The sequence below is a fragment of the Lipophrys pholis genome (genome assembly GCF_963383615.2).
Source record: "Lipophrys pholis genome assembly, chromosome: 11".
Taxonomy (NCBI): domain Eukaryota; kingdom Metazoa; phylum Chordata; class Actinopteri; order Blenniiformes; family Blenniidae; genus Lipophrys; species Lipophrys pholis.
The window spans coordinates 16,983,965-17,008,709 of record NC_137631.1 but is presented as its reverse complement, the minus strand read 5'-3'; the positions used below and the strand labels follow the sequence as shown (position 1 = coordinate 17,008,709).

Genomic DNA, 24,745 nt, shown 5'->3' with positions numbered 1-24,745 from the left:
ATCAAACACACTTTCACACACTCGGGTTACTAAAATCAGCAGCTGGAGAAAAATTCTAAACAAAAAGTATTTAGCGCCGTGGCAAGACACAGGTAAACTCTTGTGACCGTGCCTTTCACCACATCTGCAATTTGCTGCATTTATAAAGCACAGACATTGGAGCGTCACCGTCTCCGCAGTGAAATACACACTGAATAAAAATTGCAAGAATTGGTGGAATCCCAGGGACATGAGTAAGAGGACAGAATTTTAATGGTGGTGGTAAGAATTTGAGTGCGTGGCTGCTGTCAGGAATGCTGCATGGGAGGGCCCGCTGTACAAGCCCCTAATTCAACCAGAATCAGACTAATGGAAACATCAAGGGTTGGAATTACACAAACTAATCAAAAAAAAAGACGGGATGAGTTTGAAGAATGGTCAAACAGAAGTGGTGAGGTGGAGAATTGAGTTGTTTTTGTTTCTGTTCTGAGGCTTTTTTCTGACTGATTACTGCCGGTAGATGGGTGAAAGAATTAAACAGTAAGTCAGTGTGGGCAAGGGAATGTGGCGCCCACTGGTCTATGTGCATTAGTCTCTTAAAATGGCTATTAATCTGGGGCAGTGGCTTAAGAGATCGGAAATGAAAGTCTCCCCGAGAAGCTTTCATCGGGACGCAGAGTTGAAATATGTTCGCATGAGAATGCCCGGGTCGAAACTGATGAAACTGTGTGTCACAGCCATCCTGATAGTGTCAGCTTCAGGGAAGCTGAGGCTGAACAGTTGTCTCACTCTCAACAACAGATGAAAGTCTATAATTGCACCAAGCAATGGAATAACAGGGATCGTGTATGTTACAAGACCTCCATACACAAAGTCCTTCTGTTCTGGCGGGGAACAGGTGCAATGTGGGAGTTGCAGTCATCAGATCCAAGGGTGTTGCAGAGGCATGGGGGTGGAGGTGCAGCTGCTAGAGCCTGAATTTATCATTTCCAGTTCTAGATTACTATACTTTTATATTTTAAAGCTTGCAATTCATAGATGAGAGCACATTCATACTGAGTGCATATCTCTCTTGTTTACTTTCCACTGCTTGTCTTTCCCACAGCTCGCAATTCAGTCAATCCAGCTCTATTTGTTTGCTTTGTCTTTGGTTTAGTAGGTTTTTTTTGTGTGCTAATAATAAGACGCAGAGTTCTCAATTATGAATGAAGATTACCGTGGGGAAATGTTCTCAATAAATCCCTGTTTTGCAAAGAAACCAATTATTTCACTATGTGAACCAGATTTTAAACAACAAAAAAAAACTTTTCGGGGGTTTATTTTCTGTATGGACTTATGGAATATGTCCATGTTCAGCCCAGATCAGCATGACTGAATGTTTGTGTCAATAAACATGCAAGCGTAAGAAAGACTAAAACAGCCATGAAGGGAAAAAGAGATGTTTGAGAGAGACTTGCATGAAGTAAATAGAGATAGGGGAGACCTATGTTTTGGAGTATGTGCATATTGGATATAACTCTAGTTACATCTTGAACGACTTATGCATTTATCAATGCATGTGTGTGACAAAATAAAAGACTGTGACAACAAAACTGAATATCACTGTGTTCAGTATTTAGAATTTAAACTCATGAAGCTATAGTGAACATATAAGTCAACCAGGTAAGACAACTGCAGCCTGAGAGATAAGGGACCCTGGGCTATTACATTCAAACTAAAACCCTTTTACTAGCGTGAATCAGACATTGATTTATACTGCTTATGTTTGCAAATTGCCATTAAGAAAAAGTCAGTCTTTTAATATGAAATTGCAAAGAAAGTCCTAGTGTGGGACAGAGTATGTCGATCTTTATGTATATGGCTTGATTTTCACTCGTGATACATGCGATTGAGATGAGATAACATTCAGGCTTCACTTGAATTTTGAAAAAGAATTCTATAATTATTGTCTGCTCTTCTGGTGAAGAAGCTCTAATTTGTGAGCGAGAAAGATTTTTATTTCTACCTGGGAGAGAAATAATTGAGCAGAAGGGAGGGACGTGTTAACCAGACAACATTAGATCCCCCCCTGCATCCTCCTAGAAAATAGCAGATATAAAAGAAAACAGACACATACTGACTAATTACCACAGCAGATAGTGACACATAAACAGACAAAAAGCGTGCGGTTGTAAATCAAAGCAGAATGTGAAGGACACACAGCCAAACTAATAACTAGGTTTTAAACAGCCGACAAGTGAGAGAGATGGGTTCGACGATAAACAGAGGGAGAGCCTCAGAGGCGCGGAGACAAAAACCTCAATGAATGAAACCTTGTACATGAGAATCCATGGTAACAGTGATAATAACTATCCACATGGAAACAAGCACAAAGAGGGGAATAACTGAAATTGAAAGAAGTGCTAGTTAGCCTTGGCTGAGCTCTGTGGTAATGCAGCAGGGGTGGGAGCAAAAGGAAGGTGAAAGAAGGAGAGCAAGAGGAACTGAGGAGCAGGGGGTGGTCTGTAGAGTGACATGAGAGGCAGTATTTCTTAGAGGAGGGGAAAGTCTTACCGAGTCTGGCTGCGAGACACAGCACACTCAATCCAGCTGCCTGGGAGGGAGAGAGAGAGAGAGAGAGAGAGAGAGAGAGAGAGAGAGAGAGAGAGAGAGAGAGAGAGAGAGAGAGAGAGAGAGAGAGAGGAGAGGGAGAGAGAGATCTCAAGACAATCTAGAGGAAGCAGCAAGCAATTTTCAGCCCTTCTGACTGATACCCACATTTACCAACCACACACTCAGGCTTTTACTCACTCACACCACACACACCGTGGCAGGTGGCCTTTGCCCAGATCAGTAGCTGTGGTAGGAGCAATCGTAAGTGACTGACAGAGGTTCAAGCTGAGGTTTGGATCCTCCCTGACTGTTCGAGCGTGAGCAGAGTTTGGAGGGCTTCACTTTCTTCCCCAGTGCAGAGAGACTGCACGCCAGGCACGAGGCTCCCCACTCCTCCCCTCTTCCACTCTGCCTTTTCTCTGGGCTCTCGTCCAGAGAATGACTGGCTCCAGTGGACCCAAGAGGAGCAACACTGACTGAAGATACAGTACAGCAGCTCCACTCTGCCTGCCTGCCTGCCTGCCTGCCTGCCTGCCTTCCTGCCTTCCTGCCTGCTGGGACAGACTAAAGCATTGAGGTTTTACAAATTAGCAGCTCCAATACCTTTGTGGGATTCAAAGATCAGATTTTTTTTTTGTTATTCATGTGATCAGAAATTGAGAATCTAAGAGCTGTGTATATAGACAGATAAACAAACAGACGGACAGACATATGGACACAGAGCAGTGAGCACTGCGGCGTGAATGTAGCAACTGGACTTCTTCTCCCTGGTTACTAAGACCAAACAGGGATAATAGCCAAAGCACTCACTATCCTGTCCACCGAGGTAGTGGGTGGATGCAGCTTTCAGCCGACCGTTATAGAGGAAAGTATAGACTGTATAGAGGCTGCAAATACACATTTATTGAATCCACGGTGATCATTAGAAAATGAACTCTTACCTAAAAGGAGACTCCTGTTGGATTGGTATATTGAAGACTGTCTCCTGTTAAACACTGTTTGCAAGAAGTTACCGAGCAAACCTGTGGACTTTTTCTTCTTTTTGGAGGACTTGCAGAGTGGACTTACAAGATTTCCTAACTAGATGCATATCAAATGTGCATCTCCCTGACGATGGCTGAATGCATAAAGACTGTGTATCTGTCACTGATGCTGCTGTATCTTCTTCTGCTGGGCTTGACTTATTCAGCACACAGCATCTACCCAAGGATACGGCTCTCCCACAAGGGTAAGAATTACCTAGAGTGTGTTCCTCACAAATACACACGCTCTGTTTTGCTGCATGAATGTGAAGGGAAATGCAGAGTGTGTTCAGAATAGTCAATTGTCCAAAATAGTGACAGCAGTTCCAGTTGAAACTAGCTTTTCTCTGCTTAGAGCATTCATCGCAGATTGAGAATGAGACAGGTGTAACGTAAAGCAGTTTCACATTATAATTGGCTCCTGCGCTCAATTTAAGGGATAATTGATGGCACCATCTGTCCTAATCTTTAATCAATCAAAGGGTTTATTATCATCATTTATCTTTAAATGGATTAGATACATCAGCATTGTCTTTATCGGTATGAATACCATAAGACTACAACATATGTGCACAAAATGACATGGACTGCAAAAAAGTGTGTGACAGACATGGCATGCTCTCTGAACGAAAAAAGCTGAAAGTTATCATTACCACATAATGAGATGGTCATCGAAGATTTATGCTTAGCCTGGGAGAATAAGTCACCACGCAGTGTGTTGGATGCACGAAGGCAGACTGCTGCTCTACCTTGAAGTGAAGTACATGTATTTTTGTTTATTTTTTTTCACCCGGTGTTGCTGTCCAAGGAGCCTCTTTTTGATTTGTTTGGATCCTTCAGTCATGGTGGTTGCAAATCCACAATGTGGCTTTCTCTCATGCAATAGTGGCAGGGCGATGGCGTAGGCTTTTTTTTTTCTGTGTATTTGGCATGGGAATGTGCTCGTGAAGAGTAGAGAGAGTCAGAGAAAAGTGTTTGTATGCGTGCGCCTGTTTACGTGTGTGTGTGTGTGTGGGAGTGTGCGATATGGATGTGCATGCGGACTGGTATGTGGACTGATTGTGGTGTATCTCTTGGACAATAATGAGGGTTTTATCTTTAGAGATAAAAGACTTGAGTAAACATTGGCTCTTTCTCACAGTTTCTTTGATCTCTATAGCAACAGAAGGTGACGATTCCACATAAGCCTGTTAGTCATGGTCGGAAATAGGTGTGGAATTTGGATGGTCGATAACTCATAAATACGTGCTTAGGGTCTGTTATGAGAGGTGACAAGTATTCTTCATCAGTAGCAGGATTTGCTGTTTTGCATAATGTTTTATCTTCTTTGTCTTTCCCTTTTTTGTCTGGTGGAAATTTGATAAAAGAACAAACTGAAGCAGTTGGAACTGAGAAGTTAATGTATCAGTGGAAGTGCCTATTCCACTACTGATTTGTTGAGTCATATAAGTACTGGTTACGGTGATGCCTTTCATATATCTTCTAATTTAACGACCACCTGAGGGGAGAGCTGCTGATGTGATTGACATCCCACTTCTTTCTCTCTTTCTCCCTCTGTCTGTCTATCTCTTACTCTTTCTTTCACTCTGCTCATACATGTTCTGACTGGTATGGAGCTGCACTTGGATCCTATCATTATGGAATGAAAAACATCTAAGTCCTAATATATGCCTTGTGGCCTCTGCCAGTGATTCTACACACACAAACTCACACATACGTAGATCTATGCGTGCACATGCGGAATAGTGTGAATTCTTTGCACACCGAAGAGTTGGATGCAGTTCAGGGAGATGGTGAAAGATATGTAGTTTTACTATTCACCCTCAGGACTATGGAAATATTACCATAACATCTGGTGTCGAAGCAGCGAGCCAAAACAAAATTCTCCTCTTTGAGATAAAGAATGAAAATGGGGAGGAAATATAAATTAATAAATCATTGATGAAATATTTTTAACCTGCTTCTGGTCAAATGGGTGGATACAGAGGGTGGGATCAATCGGATGTTCAATAAAACACCGGATCGGCTTTCTCATAGTTTCTGAGGGTGAAATCCTTCGGGCACATTATCATGTGTTTCGTGGATGACCTAACTGCCATACAGTATGGATTTCTGCATGCTTTGATGTGAGCCACACTTTAGCCATGTTGTGAAAGTATTATTCAGTGTTTCTTTTTCATCTCTTCCCCGTGCTCTGGTCTAGACCTCTGAACCAGTGAAGATTTTTTTTTTTTTCTAAATACACCTAATTCACTTTCATCTTAGTCATCCTTTCATTTTGTTACACCCCCAAGTCGACTCTAATCTGTTACCCAAATCATACGGAGTATTAGATTACAAACACCGGCTCTGTGCCGCCTTCAGAAAGAACTGACCCTAATCTCTGGGCTGCACAGCACCGCAGAGCTTTAAACACATGCTAAAGACATTAATTCAATGCAATTGCTCCAACGTTTGGCCAATCGGCCTCTCTAAGTCCAGGATTACTGAGGCATTCCCCGGCAGTGAGACAGGTTTAAAACAGAAGTAAAATCCAAATGACTGCTGGGTACTTTTGTATTCTTCTGACACACATTTGTGCAGTCTGGATGCTTGAACATCCATGCCATAAAGCGTATAGTGAGAATTGGAACAATACAAAATACCTAATGACAACTCAAACATTCTCCCAATGAATAAAACTTGGTTCAAAACGAGTTAAATATCGCTTACATATTATAGAATCAAGTGCTAAAAATGTCAGCATAACACGTTTCAGGACACTTACTGAATTATTCTGTGTGAAAGAGTGAGAGTTACTTTTTCGGGGTTTTATTGATTAGAGACTTTATTAAGATCACTACAAATAATACATTCAGCAAAATGTCATATTTAATTACAAACACTTTAGAAATGCTCTATCGCGAACAAAATTCACTTAGTGTCCTACTATAGTAACTGTCATATACAGTTGATTATAAAGAAGCAAGGAGAGATGTAGACTTTAATATATAGTCACTTTACTGATAAATAGTTTGGCTTACAAACCTAAAACTTACTGAATAACTAGAAAAAAAAGTAACACAAAAGTAGGTAAATATCTGATTCAATCATAAAATGTGGTTATAGGTTAGCTTGCCTTCTTTTATATTATAAGACATAAACAATATGCATACCTTATTGGCTGCATTAATATAGAAATATGTAGCTATAACACTTGTTGATGACAAGTTGATTGACACAAACTGATGACTTGTGTGCATGAACTGAAGATGATCCATTGCACATTGAGACAAAACAAAATTGTACCATGGCAGTTTTCCTGTGTAATGGCTCCTGGCAGCAGCTCATGGGGTTAAATGTGCTCTTCCTTTAGGACAATGTTGAACATAATGAAGCTCTTATGCAGCTACTATGTGTCTCGATGTCAACAGGCTATAGGTAGGTGGCCTGGCTTAGACTTATTTGGCTTTTTCGAGAGCACTGTCATCATGGTTGGCTTAAGCTGCGAGGAGTGTGATACAGCAATTTTCATAATGCTGATGACCTAATGTGGCCAGAAACCTTAAAAAAAAAAAAAAACTACAACTCTACACTTTGGGATAGTTTGGTATAGTGGCTAATTTACTCAGCTGAGATGTTTTTTTTTTTTTTTAAAGAAGCAAATTCATCATGACAAATTTTCTTTTTGTTCTTGTTGATTCGCTCATTTGAAATATTTAAGATGAAAAATGCATTCCTGCTTTAATTAAAAAAATGTTTTTAAAAGGCCTCCAGCCACACAATAGATACCTGTCCAGGGTTTGCTCCAGCAATAAGCTTCTTTAAAAATCAACACGTGTGACAAAAAAAGAAAACAAACAGAAGGCTGTTTGCAGAAAAAAAAAAGAAAAATATAACCTAATACAACTTAAAAATGTGAGCTGTGAGATTACTTTGATTTATCAAAAAAATTTTGATGAGCGCCACAATGGGAAACACATGGAATTAAGCTGGACCTTTCTAATATAATTATGTTGACCAAGCCACCCCTCAGCAGTCTACCAAGGACATTTCCCTTCAAAAGACACAGTCATTCAGTTACATAAATATTTTTTTTCCACAACAGGTCTGTGAAGGTGAATAAAGTTATCTGATGATGTTAAGTTTCTCTGGCAGGATTGCGATCACACAGTACAGTTCTCTTACATAAATAAACACAAGCACTTTCTAAGTTTCAGGCTAAACTTTCCCTCGTGGAGAATTCAAACAAAAGATGTCTGATACACCAGAGGGCATACTATGTGTTTACAGAGTATGAGTGGGAGAGGCAAATACTTAAATAAAAATTCTGAAATGATGGATTAGTAAATGTGTGGCGTGGAGACAAATGGAACTTCTTTGGGGCATTTTCCTTTTCCAGCACAGTGCAGCTGTGCGAGTTTAGCATGAGGGGGAACCGAGATACATGCAAGTGTGAACACAGAAATTACTCAGGTAGCAATTACTGATGTATGAAACCCCCGTTTGAACGGTAATTTTAAACCTTCCTCTCCAGACAAGAAAAAGCCCTCTCTATGTATTTTACAACCTTGAAGTGATGAGGCTGTAGGTGAATGTCTACTGAGGATAAGATGGGGAATGCCAGCGGGACCCAAGGTTGAGTCTGCCTGAATTGAAGGGGGAATTTCATTTCGACTTTTTTTTTTTTTTTTCTACCTTAAGCTAATATGGTAAGTGAGGGGTCTCATTAACTCTCTTCCGCCGACATGTGAAGAGGCCTATAATGAAGATTTACCACATTGGATCGTGGCCATAGGGTAGTCACACTGCAACCCTTAAATCAAACCACAGGAAAATGGAAGGTATATGCTGTGGTTTAGATAAATCACACCTTTTAGGTCAGAAAAGTAGAGGGGGTCATTTTTCATTTTCTCCCCTCTCTCACCTTTCTCGCATTCGGTCTGTGTACATCTCAGTGTCAGTCCCATTGTGTTATGTGTGTGCTCTACAGTTCATTAATGAGATGTCCAGAGGCGAAGGCAGCTGGTGAAACTCTAATATCCTTTCTGACCTTTTCCCTGTGTAGGGACCAGCGAGACGAGATGAGTTAAGTTTGCAGCACGGGGAACGAGAGGGGACAGAGATTGTTTGAGTCTTCAGAGATACGTTGCAATAAAATTACACGAGAAAAAAAAAAAAAAAAAAAAGAGGATGAAAGATGGCAAGAAGGAGTACTTTAACACACAAAGCTGCCGAGTGGATATTGTGTGTTGAAGGCTGGTGTATGTGAGAGCAAAGAAAGCAAAAGGTCTTCATTTTTTTTTTCTCCCGGCCATTTCATGGAGGACAGAGAATGTTTCTGGGGAATTAAAGTGACAGAAGTTTTTGGTTAATGCTTGTCTTATGTGTTTTGAAGGAATTTCCGAATATTTCACTCAAATGAAAGTTCATGTGAATGTCAGCTTACACTATAAGAGGCTTTGATGTAGTTATAGGCACCAGTGTGAGCCAAGTAAATAATTCTGTTTCCAAGACCATACAGATGAGGAGACCAAAACAGAATCTAATTAAATGCCAATCAAATATCACTCATTTATCTGGAAAGTAAATTAGTGAACGACATACAGTTTGTGAATGATTGCACTGTCTGAATAAAAACGGGCCATTAAATATATATATTGTAGCACACTAAGCACTTATACCAATATGTTAAAAGAAAATCTCTCTCTCTCTCTCTCACTCTCTCTCTCTCTCTCTCTCTGGACACCCCATGTGGATTTCATTTCCCTCTGTGACATCATTCCTCTTCAGACACCAGGGCTACGGGAATACATGGCCATATATCGATAATGGCATAAAACCCCAGACCTCCAACTCGTGCCCCACCCCCTAGGAGCTCTACAGTCCCTTTCAGGCGTAGGGAGCACGAGGAGAACAGACCATCCCCTCATCTGTGTCCCCTTTAACTCGTATTCGCTCCAATAACTCTTTAAGTTCCTGTGCTGAGAATGTAAACATATGCATATTTTGCTGGAAATATGAGCCTTTCAACCATGCCTTTAATTTATAACATAAAACGTGCGTTTGGTCCTGGCAATAGATCAACTTATGATTGCAAACTTAATTTGTGTTTAGAAGTTTCCTGTGGAATGACTTATTATGATCTCCAGAGTGCATTAACTAAGGCTTTTTTTTTTTTCTTTTCTGGCTAAACATGAAATGCTGCTAAAGGACCTATAAAACCAAAATAGCTCGCTACTGCACACACTCAGAGACACACGTTCAGATATTGTACTCTCAAGTGCAATAAAACAGTGTTTCCATACATAAAGATAAAGAGGAGATCCCATGGTTTATTTTGATTTCACTTCACCAAATCTTCTTTGGCATCTCTCAGCACTCCTCAGACAGCTGATGAAAGTGTCTGTCTTGAGGGAGTCCGTTCCCTCTGTGTTTTTCATTTGAAGTGGGATCACAGTGGGGCCATGTGTCTCCCTGGCCCAGATGCCGGTGGAGAAACACCCTCCTCCTCGTTCAGCTCCTTCGCTGAATGTTAAGGAGCCTCTTGTTGGCAGCAAAACGGTGAGAGACAGCAAGAGCAATCGGGAAATGTGGAAATACCCTCTTTCTCTCATTCTGTCTAAGCAGTGGCTGGCACACATAATGACAGAGGAAGAACCACTAAAATACTACTCTGAGGAGACTTTCAGTGTGTCCATGTAATCAGGAGATTCGCCAATTGTTCTTCAGTAACTTTAATTACCTGTAATTATTATAATCAACACATTTTTTTTTTGTAAATTCTGGAGAAGTTTGTTGTCACTTGTATTTGTGGGTCCACTTGTGTAGTCTCTTTCTTTCTTTCCTTCTTTCACCATTACAAATAGGCATGTAGCCGCAGTGTATAAGACTGAGTAATGAATTGTAAGGTGCCGTTGAGCACCACCCAGACTGCCAGCTGTTTGCTTTTTTTTTTTTTTTTTTCTTTAATAACTGTTAGTTGTGGAATGAAATGGTTTGAACTGAGCAGTTAATTGAATGAATATAGTGGCTCGGTCTCCACATCATACAAACTGGTTGGTCACTGTTACAAAACTTGGTTGACAAACCACCTTGAGCAGGTTTAAAGAATAGTGGCTTAAGTCAGATTCCACAAGTTTTTTGATTCTAGGAGTCTTTTAAGTTTATTACCTGATACTTTTGTGATGTAGATTCCATAAGTACGTTTACCCGCACAATGTCACTATCCGCTAAATCAACACCCAAGAATAATAATGTTATTCTGTCCACCGGTGCCTTCTGAAAGTAGACAAATGAAGCCAAGCAACAATTCAAGAGAACAGTTTGGCATGAAAGTTGTCAAAGAATGTGGGTGTGATGTAATGATTCATATCGTTTGTAGTCCCAACTTGGTGCCGCACTGGTGTTGCATTGATCTTTTTTTTTTTGTTGCACATCTAATGGTTATTAGTGGCTGCATCTGGTAGCGGCACACTGTGTGATTTATCGATGATACGGGTCATGACATGTCTGGCGGGATTACAAAATGATGTGTGGTGTCAAGATTGTGACATTGGCAATCTGTAAATCCTTTTGATATGACGTAAGACCACAGATTGCATTAAAGATATTCAGCGGGATTGCTTGTCTTCTGTCTGAATCAGTCTAAATTGTGATCATATTAACTGCATAGAAGATCCATTTTGAATTGTTCAAATGAGAACAGTCTATTTCCAATGTAACCATATCTGAGTTGATGCTAACTGGGCTAGCAGGCCAGCTTTTCAAACTGATTTGAACAAACAGTGGATTATTTTCTGTGGTAGAGAAGCGCTGAGGAAGCGAATTGCCATTCGGCTGAATACCACGATCAGCAACATTTACTGTTTGATTGCAGTGTAAAGAAAACATGACAATACTAATAATTCCTTTATTAGACTCTTATTTAAAACCCTTTGTCTACTTTCAAAAGCCAAATATGGCTTATTATCAGAGCCTGATTGATTGTGGTAGTAACCTCTGGAGATCTCGTACCACTGTTTCCAGTTTCATTAGGTGGGGTCTTCAGGGCAAACTGGGAGCTAAGAAATGTTTCACTTTCCAGACTGAAAAATGCATCTGAATTCCATCCAAATGAAAGTGGGAGCTCCAGGAATAAGTGGTATAATTCAATATGACAGTGGTTTTGGTGAGGTTAAGGAATTTACTTATTTTGCTTGTACTCATACTCAAAAATCATGGATAAACTACTGCATTTATTGAAAAATACAGTGTTTTAGCAGCAAATATTTGATATGAGACGTGCATGTGTCTTTTCTGCACTTTGATAGTAAGAATAGAGCAGCCCTGCTTGTTACTGTCAGTGAAACTCTGTAAAATGGGAAATAAAAAAAAAAGATCCCAGCTGGATGAGTGCAGCACTAGAGATCAGAGACCCACTCCTCCTTTATTTCTTGTTGAACTAAGAAGAGAGCATAGAATTTCACCATTGTATGGTACAAAGTGGTCTCTTGAGACGTTACCTCCAAGTGCTTTTGATTTGCTGACTTGCTGCAGGAGCTATTCTGGCTGTATATACTGTATATGATGTGATAAGTATATGCCGTTGTCTTCACATTCCATCGATTGATTGATGTCATTTCAGGTTATTTGTTAATATTCTATTATAAAAATTCAATATATCTAACATATATATCTTTAAACATGTTTGTTTAGCTTCATTATGTTATTGCCTGAATGTGACCTGGCATTTTGCAAGATAACATTTTTATTACTTCACACAAGTTCTCATCTGCTTTTGGTTTTACATGGGACATGAACACGGGTCTGCTGGGTCCCTTGTTTTTCTTGTTTTGCTTCCATCAAGGGTTTCTTTGTTTGCTTCATATGTCTTGTTGAATAAAATTGATAAATTCTGACTGCTTTACATTTTACAATGGATGAGCTCTCTAATAAAACCATAATTAGGTTTTGAGTTTGTTAATATGTCTCTAAAGAAGGACACTAAAACGAATCTGTATTTGCACGTGTGTCAGTTGCAAATGGTCTGTCATTCAGTTTGATTGGCAAAGACAAATGAGTGGAAGATGAGAGAAAAAAAAAAAGAAAAGCTCTGACTTATGCATGTTTGTTCCATCACTTTAAATACCCATTCAAGCGTCGTCTAAATAAGTGTTAGCAAAATTGACTTCACATAAAGAAGGCGCTGATTGTTTGAGAGCCAGTGACAGAGCACTTCCCTTGATCCCAGTTCAGCTCAGCTTGGAGGGAACTTGGAGCCTGAGACATCTGTGCATGAGAAAGGCAGAGAAATTGAATGCGCTCCAAGTGTGTGTGTGTGTGTGTGTGTGTGTGTGTGTGTGTGTGTGTGTGTGTGTGTTGGATTAGATAATTACAGGAAGCGTGTCTATGCCCTGGCAGAACAGCACTGCCACATCTCTTCAGCTTCTACTGCCTAACCACCCGAGATATAATGCAACCTCAAACAAACAGTTGCCTGTCTCCAACACAGAACTCTTAATGGCGATGTAATGTACACAGTCACCTATTCCTACGTGGATACCTAATTCCACTTTAAACAAATAAAACTTCCTGCAGAGAAGAGTGCTGTTACTACGAGTGATGTACAAAAAATAGGATAAACACCTTTATCTTAGAGATCAAGTATCACCGAAAACCTATAAATGCAAGAAAAACAAACCACATAATTATCTTCTGCAAGAGCATGGAGGGACACTTCAGTGTTTTGTTAAAACACTGACGGGTTGGTTATTGTGATATCATCAAGTATGCAACACTGATGGCTCTTCACTTCTTGCGGGAGATTACACATAAGCGGACACATTTAACCACTTCAGTCCAGCTACTATGAGTTCGATCACACCCTGGCTTGTTTGGTTTAATTTGCCCCAGGTTTCAAAGGCAAACGCATACCAGATTCCTATTTCTTATTTCACCTCGGCACATATTTCAACATGTGTTAATCAAAGGCTTTTCAGGCCAGTGCAACTCAAATGAAGCGCACATTTCTCGAGGTTCAGATCCTTTCGCCCTCCATTTCTTCAGGAGCTTACAGAAGACAGGTATGGACGAGAAAACTGTCAAGTTCAATCAAGTCCATGACAGAAATTGTGTGTGTTTGTGGTGGACTGGACTGCAAACTATTTGTGTGGACTTACAGTTGTTATTCTGATTATATGCTTAATGACATATCAGCTATGGTCCTCTGCTTGCTTTTTAAAGGGAAAGTTCACGTCATGTAAAGCTAGACTGACAGGGAGTGTCTGGGCTGATGTAAACTTATCATCTATTTAAAAAAAAATTTAAAAAAGCATCGTTCAGTTTCCTGTGTGATAAGACTACTTCCTCTCAGTAAAAAACACCATATTCATAAAACCGTAAAAAGCTACAGCCCCTTCCCATGAATCACAGCTCTTGTCCCAGAACCTCACATGCTTTTACAAAGTCTCTTTTCATGGTTGAGTAGTGACAAGGGTTAGTCTTCATCTTCTCAGAAATCTATTCACTCTTAACTGATTCAGTTGGTGCACACTCTTAGGGATGATAATCCCTGCTGAATTAGGACGTAAAAGTCAAAGGTGCCACACTGAAGGGAGAGATGAGATGGAAAGATAACCCTGAAGTTGCTGTCTGATACTCTCTGGAGAAAAGCCAAGAATCAGAAACACATGCTGCAACTGCGCCCTTGGCCACTGGAGCAATTGGGAGTCAGGAACTGGTTATTGGAGTGGTTGGGAATCCCTCGAGGGAGGCCTCTGGTCAAATTTGATTTTTAGCTGGCAAGAAGCAAGATGGGAGTTGACGAGTGTTGCATTGCTATAATTCCTTTGTCTCATCCTATCCATGCTTTGTTGTCTACACAGACCTTTGGCAGCTGAACAGAACGTGGGTGTTCCAGGGACATGGAGCGTCTCTTCAACCCCAAACCATGCTGCTGGATGAGGGCCACGAGAGGCTTTATGTCGGAGCCAAGAATACTCTGTTTTCTCTTAGCCTGGACCGGGTTAACACACACCACAGAGAGGTAGGCCTGGTTTCATCCCTGCCTGCCTGTCAGGAAGTGAGACATTTGAACTTATGGGGCCACAGGTTAGCCAAACTGGGGTTGCATATGTGTGACTTTAAAGGTTCAGTAAAATGAGTTACTCAATGGGAGTGGGAACGCAGGCACAATACAATGCGTCCTTATGTACTGTGTGCACATCACACACCTGTATCTTATTCTCTCCAGAAAAAATGATTGAATACAATGACGATTTGGCCACATTTTTACTAGATTTTAGAGGTATAAAAATATTTCACAAAATCTTTTTGCTCCACAAAAACTGTGCTTCCTTTCAGATCCAGTGGGCCAGTACAGAGTCTCAGATCGAGGAGTGTATGATGAAGGGGAGGGAAAAGGTAAGCTGATATTACTGATTTCACTTTATTCTGCAATATTTATTTACTTCAACTTATCTTCTATTCATTCTGTGTAGAAATAAATCCATTATTAACCTCAATAACTTGAGAAGCAATTATGTATCATGATTGAATTATTTTAAAGATTTATACGTCTGACAACTTGCAGAAATGGATTTATTTTTTTATCTTGCTGTTTTAAATTGCGGGTTTGGGTGTAAATGATGAGGTGTTTCACAACACTTTTTTTTTTCCATCCATGATACTCTTCCTAAAATCTGCTTTCTATCTGTATCTCTTCCAACAGTCGGAGTGTGCTAACTACATCAAGATTTTGCAGCAGTACAACCAGACCCATCTGTTGGCCTGTGGGACGGGAGCGTTTAACCCCGTCTGTGCTCTGCTCAGAGTGGGACACACTGGGCAGGTGAGCCGCACATACGGAAACAACAACATGCTTGAGAAGATAAATGTCACATCCTTAATAGTTTAAGAAGGCGGGAGTGTTCGTCTGTTTTGGGTATTTTAATTTTTCCTCTTCTGTTTACCAGTTTTGCAAATTGTGGTTGATTTTCACTGCAAAGACCTGGCAGCAAAACAGACGACTCTGCTGTTAAGCTGTCACATTTTCCCCTGCAATCTCCTACTCCTCCCTCTCTCGTTTGGATGCGCATAGCCAAAATCTTCTTCACTGTTTTGTTAATGTTTCAGCCAGGAACTGTTGGTACAGCTTGGAACGGTGAGGTCAAAAACTCTATCTATTGATACCACCTACAAACAAGGGCTGATGTGTAATAGAGATGGAACCGGCTTATTAGGGAGTTCTGTTGGATTCGGAGGGAGAGAAGTATGTGGCGGCTACTTTGTTTCTAATTTCTATTCCAAAAAGTTGCCACTGCCACTCTTTTGTTAAACAGAGAGAACCAAACATTTACAAGTCTTAATTAGGGGTCTGCTCTAAAGCACGTGCATCAGCAGGGTACCTGCATACATCACTGCAAACATGTTTGGGCACAATGCATATCTCCCAGATGTCAAACACATAACAGCTCTCGATGTATGGGTGTCTGGGGTGTTTCCACCCGGAGGAGAAAGGTTTCCACCCTGCATTCCAGCAGTGGTCCTGCAGGTCAATCAGTCCAATCACAGCTTCCAAGCAGGAACCACACTCAGCTATCGCTCACATAATTGGAATGCTCGTAGTTGAACCAAACTGGACCAGCAGCAGGAGCTGATTGACTTTAATATAGACGGCCTCTTTACCAAATTGCCTCACACAAATCACGCATGTCGTATAACATTACATTTAGGCTACGTTTACCATTGAGCTGGGGTGATTTGATATTTACACTTCAATAAAATGTGATTAAATGATACTATTGTCATCCGTCTTGCCAACCATTGGCTCATGAATCAAGTAATAATACACCAGTGAAACGGGTGTTTTAATAAATCCACTATATTTCGGGGCACTGCCTCTCAACTATTGATTTACCCTATTTTGCCTATTTTCCATTAGATTTTGATGAATCGCTTTATATGATGAATGAGTTTCACCCACACACTGACTTCTGTTACAGTCATATGTAGAGCAGTAGTCACAGCACAGTAGGATTCTGTGGTTTCCCATAAATCAATGTAGCACATGACATCCCCTCTGAACTGCCACTGACTGTCAGGAAAGACTCTGGTGGCCCACAACATATAAGCTGTGGTTCTGCTGAGAGTTCAGGCTTGTATATGTAGGTGTGAGCGTATGTGTTGTGTGCGTGTGTGTGTGCACATGCCTCAGATTCCCACTGTGCAGGGCAGCAACATCAGACGAGCAGAAGTAGTGATCTTATAATGATATAAGAGCAGAGCAAAGTTGGTTCTACACGTCCAGACAGCAGTCCTTCACTTGGTCATCCATCACTCCTTGTCTCATCTATCTCTTCTCTCTCTCTCATCCATCACTCTCTGATCTTTTCTCCTGCTAATTCATTTCTACCCAGTTCTTCACCTCCTGGGGTTTGTCTGGATGTGGTTAAAAGTTTCTCCATGGGCACAGTCGTAGGTCAGTGTTTGTGCATTCCAGTGCGTTAAACCTGTGTGTTTACACCTTGTTTACAGGACAAGCTCTTCTCCCTGGAAGAGGAGAGTGTGATGAGTGGAAGAGGACGCTGTCCATATGACCCCAACAGTCCATGCACATCTACGCTCTCCAGTAAGATTCTTACTTCATTCCTTACCATTCCAAAGTTGTGAAACTTCTATGTGTATTTACAGACATGTTTCCACAGGTCTATATGATAGATACTGTCAGTTAGATTTGGTTCTGCACACGAGGTTTGACTTCATATCAGTCAACAGTGCCATCTAGTGGTCTTTTCGTGTCAGCTGCTTTGACCGTCTTGCCTTTTTTTCATGTGTATATTAGGAGGAGAACTCTACATCGGTTTGTACACTGACTACTGGGAGAATGATGGTGCTTTGTGCCGACTAAACAACCAGACCTACACACGAACTGAAAGAAACGACAGGCAGCAACTCAATGGTTTGTGAACATCCCCGCAATAATAATCATATCCATGTATGAATCCTTTCATAAATTCAAGAAAGTGCTTAAAGATTCTTTTGAGCATTTTACAGCAAAGGTCGATTCAAGTTGTCAGTTTTTTTAGTCGGAGTATTTATTCCTTTCACTTGCTTTTGTGGATTAGTTAATTGTTTCACCTTGTAAAGAGAGTACATGTGAATTAATTTTTTTTACTGTCCACACGGATATTAGGTTCAGATGTCTTCTTGGTTGCATCATTCTTTTGTACAACTTCATTGCAGAAAGTAGGCTAATCAACATATTCTTGAGTATGGTGTCACTTTTATTTTAGTGAAAAACAGATAAATATACTTAAAGTGTAATAGGGACATATTGAGTTCTTTCTTTTAAAAATAAGATACAATACAATTGGAATTATTGAGAAAAAATTATCCCATATTTGTTTTTTTATTACTCATAACAATGTAAATTCAGTTGGTTTATAGATATACAAATAGTGGTCAAGATTAAGGTAATCTATATCCATTTGAGGCTTCTTGTGTTATTCAAATTAATAAAAAAAAACACATTAATTAACGATTTATTTGGTTGCATGCTTTTTTTCCCCCACAGATTCAGTTTGACAAATGTTAGAATCTTCTAATAAAAATGATTCACAAATAAAATACAAGGTATTTAAAGTAAACAGTATGTGAGTAAACAAGCATCTAAATTAAGTTTCCTTCCTGTTTATTCCAGTGCTCAAATCACCTCCACCAACCATCCCCTGACCTGTGTTCTGTTTGAGTTCTTATATTATTCTTTTTTTTTCTTCCCACAGAACCTACATTTGTGGGCTCTGCGGTTATTCCTGACAACGACGACAGAGACGATGACAAAGTTTACTTCTTCTTCACTGAGCAAGAAGTGGATGCTGAGGGAGTGAACAAGGCCGTCTACACGCGCATTGGCAGAGTCTGTGCGGTGAGAAGACCGAGGCTGTGGAAAGTTGTCTTGGCATAACTCGGCCACAGAAAGTGCCGTCACAATCCATATCTGCCTTCATCTCTCAGAATGACCAGGGAGGGCAGAGAATGCTGGTGAACAGATGGAGCTCCTTCCTGAAGACTCGTCTCGTCTGCTCTGTGGCGGGTCCAAACGGCATTGACACACACTTTGATGATCTTGGTAGGTCAACAGCAACATTTTATTGCACACAACAATTATTATTATTGTTGTTGTTGTTGGTTACAGAGCAATACAATAAGCAAAAATTTTATATCATTGACATGTATCAATAATTTTACAGTAATTTGACCAATATTGTGAAACATTTCTTGAAATATAACCTCTTTTTGGAAGGCGTCTTGTCAAGAGGCACATCAGTATTATACATAGCTGCAAGCAGAGAAGTGCAGTGAAGTCAAGATAAAAACATCTCGCTCAACGAATAGGAATTGCATCGTACTATCAAACACTTTGTTAAAAGTGTTATGATACTTATTGAAAGTTATGTTGAAAAATTATGTTGACTGTGTGACCTCTCGCTCACACTCTATGACAACTGTACTAATACGCTGCCAGCTTGGTACAATGCCTCATGTATAATCATATTTCTTATCCATCATGGCAGAGCAATGGGATGAGCAGACAGATAACTAATCTAAACAGTAAGCAACTTGAAGAGTGCAATGATTAAATAGATGACAGATGATAGTAGTAATGTTTATCATTAGTATACTCATGGCAGCAGTGTTGTTTGTTGGTAGGTTTACTGACTCTGTCTTTACAAGGTACTAGAACATAGGAGTATTAAATTCAGCGTACCAACAAACAATATTGACACTGTTACAACGCTGATGTTCACAAAGGAACGTCGGCCCGTATTTGTCTCGCAGTCGTAATAGTTCGTAAAAATAAACTTACATGTCAAATTTTTATTCGTTAAATAAGCTTGGACCAAACTCTGCTTTCTGCATTCCAGAGGACGTGTTTGTGCTCAACAGCAAGGATGCGAAAAACCCAGAAATCTTTGGCCTGTTCAGCACAACAAGGTGAGCGGAGGGTGACGTCAGCATTTCACTGCAGAGTTTTGCTATTCATCCAACCACTAATGAACCCTTGTCTTGCAGTGCGGTGTTTAAAGGCTATGCAGTGTGTGTCTATCGCATGGATGACATCAGAGCAGCCTTCAATGGTGCGTTTGCGTACAGAGAGAGACCTGAGCATCACTGGACACCTCATGAGGACAGAGTCCCCTACCCTCGACCTGGATCTGTACGTCTTCAACTATGAATAAATAATGTTTGTGGGATTTAATTACCAGGTTGCTCAACATTATTCATCCAAAGGGCTCTCCAGGCACGAAAGATATCCTTTGAAAGGGACATTGTTTTGAGAATGTAGGGCAGCTACGGTGAGTGTCAGCACTGTTGTAGCTACCTCAGCTGGTCATGCAGGGACAGCACAATCGCAGCTAATGCATGTCAGCTTTTTTCTTTTTCTACTGTGCTCACAAGCCTAACGCAATTACTTGACTTCTTTTGTCTGTGTCCCGTCACCTAATTGCACTCTCTTCACTACCATCACGCCATCTCTTTAACAGTGTGCAAGCAAAGTGAATGGCGGTGGGTTCTCCAGCTCCAAGGAGTTTCCTGATGAGGTTCTGCGGTTTGTGCGTTCTCATCCCGTGATGTATCGCCCAGTCCTTCCACAGCACCACAGGCCTGTCCTCCTCCAGACAGAGCAGGGCGGAAGAAAGCTAACCCAGATTGCAGTGGACAGAGTTCAAGCCCAGGATGGACACTATCACGTTCTCTACATCGGCACTGGTATTTACACTGTATTGAGCTTATGCTGAATGTATTTATTGCTGCGCAATGTAAACCTGTCACTTAAAATAGAACAAAAATACAACAAAGTGTGACTACTTTATGGAATACGTAATCAGCCATAATATAATGATCACCTCCATATATATTATGTAGGTGAAAACATAGCCCTGAGCGAGCATTAACTCTAATAGGCCTCTGAAGTTGTGAGTTCCTCCATGGGACAATGTACATCAATGAGTCAAAATGTATTTTTTGTTACCTTATCACTTTTGATGAATTCTAACCACTGAAGGCTACAGGAAGACCCACAAGAGCTGCAGTTTTAGAGATGCTTTCATTCAATCATATTTCTATCCCTCAAATCCTTGTTTCCACATGAATGCATTCACTAACAGATGAATATTTATAAATGAGAATATATTTATAATTTTTTTTCATGCAATTGAATATATCTCTCCTAGATGACTCGTTTGTGCTGAAAGTCATTACCATCTACAACAAAGAGACAGACACTATGGAGGAGGTGCTGCTGGAAGAACTGCAAGTTTTCAAGGTACTCTATTTTTAACCACCACTGTGAAACCAAAGTAGACTTTGTAATCATCTGAATTCTGCACTTTACTGCCGGCATATCAAAGAGCATTACTGCTGCAGTTACACCATCAGACGGCTCTTTTGATAACTGCTTGCAATTAATTTCAATCATCAGGAGGCCACAGAACTGATTGTGCAGCCACCCTTCTGAGAGATCTTCAAAATGATTTGAATGTATCAGTGGTACTTAGATCAATCACATTTGAAAAGTAGTCTTCAAATAGTGGTTGCTGCCATTTTAATGAAAACCTCCATAGATATAAATGGGGCTTGGCTTGGTTATATCAGGAAGAAAAAACAGTGATGCAGCCCTTTTAATACTCTCATTTCTGGTTGTTGTATGTGCTTGTGTTTATTATTCAATAATAAACACACAGTGTCATTCCCCAGGTGCCAGTTCCTATAAAAGAGATCATAATATCACCTAAAAGGGTAAGAGAAAGTCTGAATCATTATATTTTATTTATCCCTGCAGTTCTCACGTTTAGCCACAAGATGATAATATTGCAACACTTTTCATGTTAGTGCGTTGTCATAGTTTAAGATTAACTCTCGCCTATGAGTGATTCAGCGCTCACGTCAACACCCAATGTTTTCCGGGTTCACAGCAACAGCTATACGTTGGGTCAGAAGTTGGCGTGGCCCAGATCAGGCTGCATCAGTGTGACCTTTATGGTTCAGAGTGTGCTGACTGTTGTCTGGCGAGAGACCCCTACTGTGCCTGGGATGGTCTCACCTGCTCCAGATTCTACCCTGCAGGAGTCTACACCAAGAGGTAACGGGATGGGGACAATATTATTACCCCTGAGTGTGATATCAGCTGTTTACACCTTTACCACGAGTCTTCCCTTCTCATGTATGTCACATTGCACTGAGGCTTGCTGACACTGGAAGACGTGACAGCCAGGGGTTATGTAATGCCTATCAGTGCACACTTGAACAACGTATTTCCTATCATGCCTTCTTGCCTTCGTTCACTTTCACCGTCTCTTTCTCTTGTCTCTCACCCTCGGCTTGCACCTGCATCACTTTCTTTTGCTTTTCTCGTTTTCTTAGCAGACGATTTCGGCGGCAAGATATTCGCCATGGCAACGCTGTCCAGCTGTGCAATGGGCTACAAATTGATGGTTAGTGCATCAAATGACCATGGATTGTGTGTGTGTGTGTGTGTGTGTGTGTGTGTGTCACTTCCTGAAATTTTGCAAGAAATACACTGTTAATTCAGAACAAATACTATAAATTCTTGTAAAGTGACAACACAATCAACTTTATGTTTTTGAAAAAGTAAACTAATGAAATGTCACAATGTTTGTAATTTTTCCTGTTTCACTGTCTTTTCTGGTGTGTGTGTGTGTGTGTGTGTGTGTGTGTGTGTGTGTGTGTGTGTGTGTGTGTGTGTGTGTGTGTGTGTGTGTGTGTGTGTGTGTGTGTGTGTGTGTGTGTGTGTGTGTGTAGATGAACAATGGATGAAAGCTGAGGAGAGGCTGGTGTATGGTGTGGAGAACAACAGCACTTTACTGCAGTGTGTCCCTCGATCACTTCAAGCCAAGGTCCTCTGGTTCTTACAGAAAGAGGGGGACAAACGTGAGGTGAGTGTGATCACTTTTCCTTTTTTTTACAGCCGCTTCTTCCAGGTTGAAGTCACAGAAGTGAATGTGGCAAATACATCCATAGCCATGCATGACATATTCTCCTGAGTCCCAAGGGGGCAAAAGTTATTGACACAGGTATCAGACTGATGCAGTGTCATGCTGTGGTTAGGATTGTACTGTGAGACTCCCTTTCACACCAAACAGGGCTGCAACTCAATGTTTCAATGTAAGACCACAGTTGCATGGAGGCAATAACTACCTCAAACATAAGAGGTGATATAGACATGCTAATATAAAAAAATAAAAGTTTCCAGGAAAACCATTCGAGAGATCATACAAATTATTATTCGCTGCAGGATGCCAGCATAACAAATAGCATATCACTGGAAAGCCCAGGATGTCCTTTTTAAATGACAGCAGGGACAATCAGAGTGATTAGCAAAACAGTCCATGGACATATATGGAATCATATAGGACAAGTCTGTATTTTCAAACAACTATTTAAATAGACCAGGTCATTCCTTCAGGAAACAAATATTTATTCAACTCATTTTAGGCCAGAAAGTGTCACACACAAAAATTGAACTTATTTAATGATAGTTTGACTGAAATGTTCATATTAATACGCTATATTAAAACACGCCAATGTACAGCGAGTATGACATCAGAATGGATTTATAAAAACTCACTGAATGTGTTGTATTAATTAAACCCAGTAAGTACTGTAGTCCCTTAATCTATCCCTTAAATGTGCTGTAGGTTTTTCTTTTTCCAATTAAAGCACCTCTCAAGGGAGGAACAAATGCAGGAGCAGTGCTTGTGCTGCCTGAGTTTTTCTGGTTTCTATAATGACAATCGATTGTTTGGAATTAAGAAAAGCAACAAAAAACCTCCATTCCTTCTCCGTCTTAGGTTCGAGGAGATGAGCGGATCATCATGACCTCCCATGGGCTGCTGTTTTTACGTGTAAGAAGCTCAGACGCTGGTGTGTATGTGTGCCAGACTGTGGAGCACGGATATGTACACACATTACTGCGAATCACTTTACACGTGCTCAGAGGAGAGAAAGTGGTGTCAGCAATCCATGCGGCTAATGACGGAGGGGCAGGACAAGCTGCAGCTCCCTGCCACTCCTCCGTGGGCCCCCTGCCAGGCCCCAGCATCAGCCCCCGATCTCTGGTACCATCATCAGTCCCAGGGCCCCACTCCAGGCTGTGGTACAAGGAGTTCCTCCAGCTCATCGGCTATGGGGATGCTCAGAGAGTAGAGGAGTACTGTGAGAGAGTGTGGTGCTCTGATAAGAAACGCAAAAAGACCAAAAGGAGGTATGCTCCTCTGGGCGGTGAGAAGAGAGGCAAAGGGAGGGGGGAGGAGAACTCCCACCGAGCACCAAGGCACACCTTGGACACCTGAGGAGAACAGGCTGCGCGTGCGCGCGCGCACGCACACACACACACACACACACACACACACACACACACACACACACACACACACACACACACACACACACACACTGTAAAGGTCAGACTCAGTGTTTGCACCATGTAAAAGGTTTTCACTTTGCTTTTAACGAGAGCAGCAACAGAAAATAAAAGCAGTAGCAGGCTTCCTCGCTATTGTAGCTACATTATTTATCATCCAGTAGTTCAACTGTGCTGTTTCCATTGATAAAGAAAAAAATATTTTTTTTCCTGTAATGTGCAGTGGAAACGTATTATTGGGTGTATGATCTTGGTAAACACACACACACACACACACACACACACACACACACACACACACACACACACACACACACACACACACACACACACACACACACACACACACACACACACACACACACACACACGCACCAACATCAACATCGGTTCAGATCAGAGACCCTGGGGGCAGATGGACAACAAATTTTGCAGTGTTGCCTCTGATCTGACAAGACAGACCATAATATATCACCTCCGGACTGACCCCCCTCAACTCAGCTGTCAATCAGAACGCACACAGAGACTCCTTCACCAAATCTCTGCTTCAGAGATTCAAAAGCGAAATATGACAAATTCTCACTGCATCTATTTTAAGAGAAATCACCAATGTTAAAAGATTCTTATCAATTTTTTGGTACTATAGTAACTTATTCTCTTTGTTTCTACTTTGAGTTATTTAGTTGTTCAGATGTCATAAACTGGAAAATGCAGTGTTGGGTTTTTTTTGTACAGTGAAAAATACTTT

At 40.8% G+C, this 24,745-nt stretch overlaps 1 protein-coding gene across 1 annotated transcript; it reads left to right on the top strand.

Annotated features, from left to right (window-relative positions):
• Positions 1 to 3,666: 3,666 nt before the first annotated feature.
• On the top strand, positions 3,667 to 23,926 carry sema3e (sema domain, immunoglobulin domain (Ig), short basic domain, secreted, (semaphorin) 3E; the record flags this gene model as incomplete). Its single annotated transcript, XM_080474932.1, has 17 exons — positions 3,667 to 3,799; positions 14,438 to 14,598; positions 14,916 to 14,975; positions 15,283 to 15,402; positions 17,088 to 17,181; positions 17,395 to 17,511; positions 18,335 to 18,477; positions 18,567 to 18,681; positions 19,478 to 19,547; positions 19,626 to 19,770; positions 20,099 to 20,324; positions 20,789 to 20,880; positions 21,312 to 21,353; positions 21,530 to 21,696; positions 21,978 to 22,048; positions 22,377 to 22,510; positions 23,426 to 23,926. 17 exons carry the CDS (start codon positions 3,667 to 3,669, stop codon positions 23,924 to 23,926), a joined length of 2,391 nt encoding a protein of 796 aa, XP_080331058.1.
• Between the last annotated feature and the right edge of the window lie 819 nt (positions 23,927 to 24,745).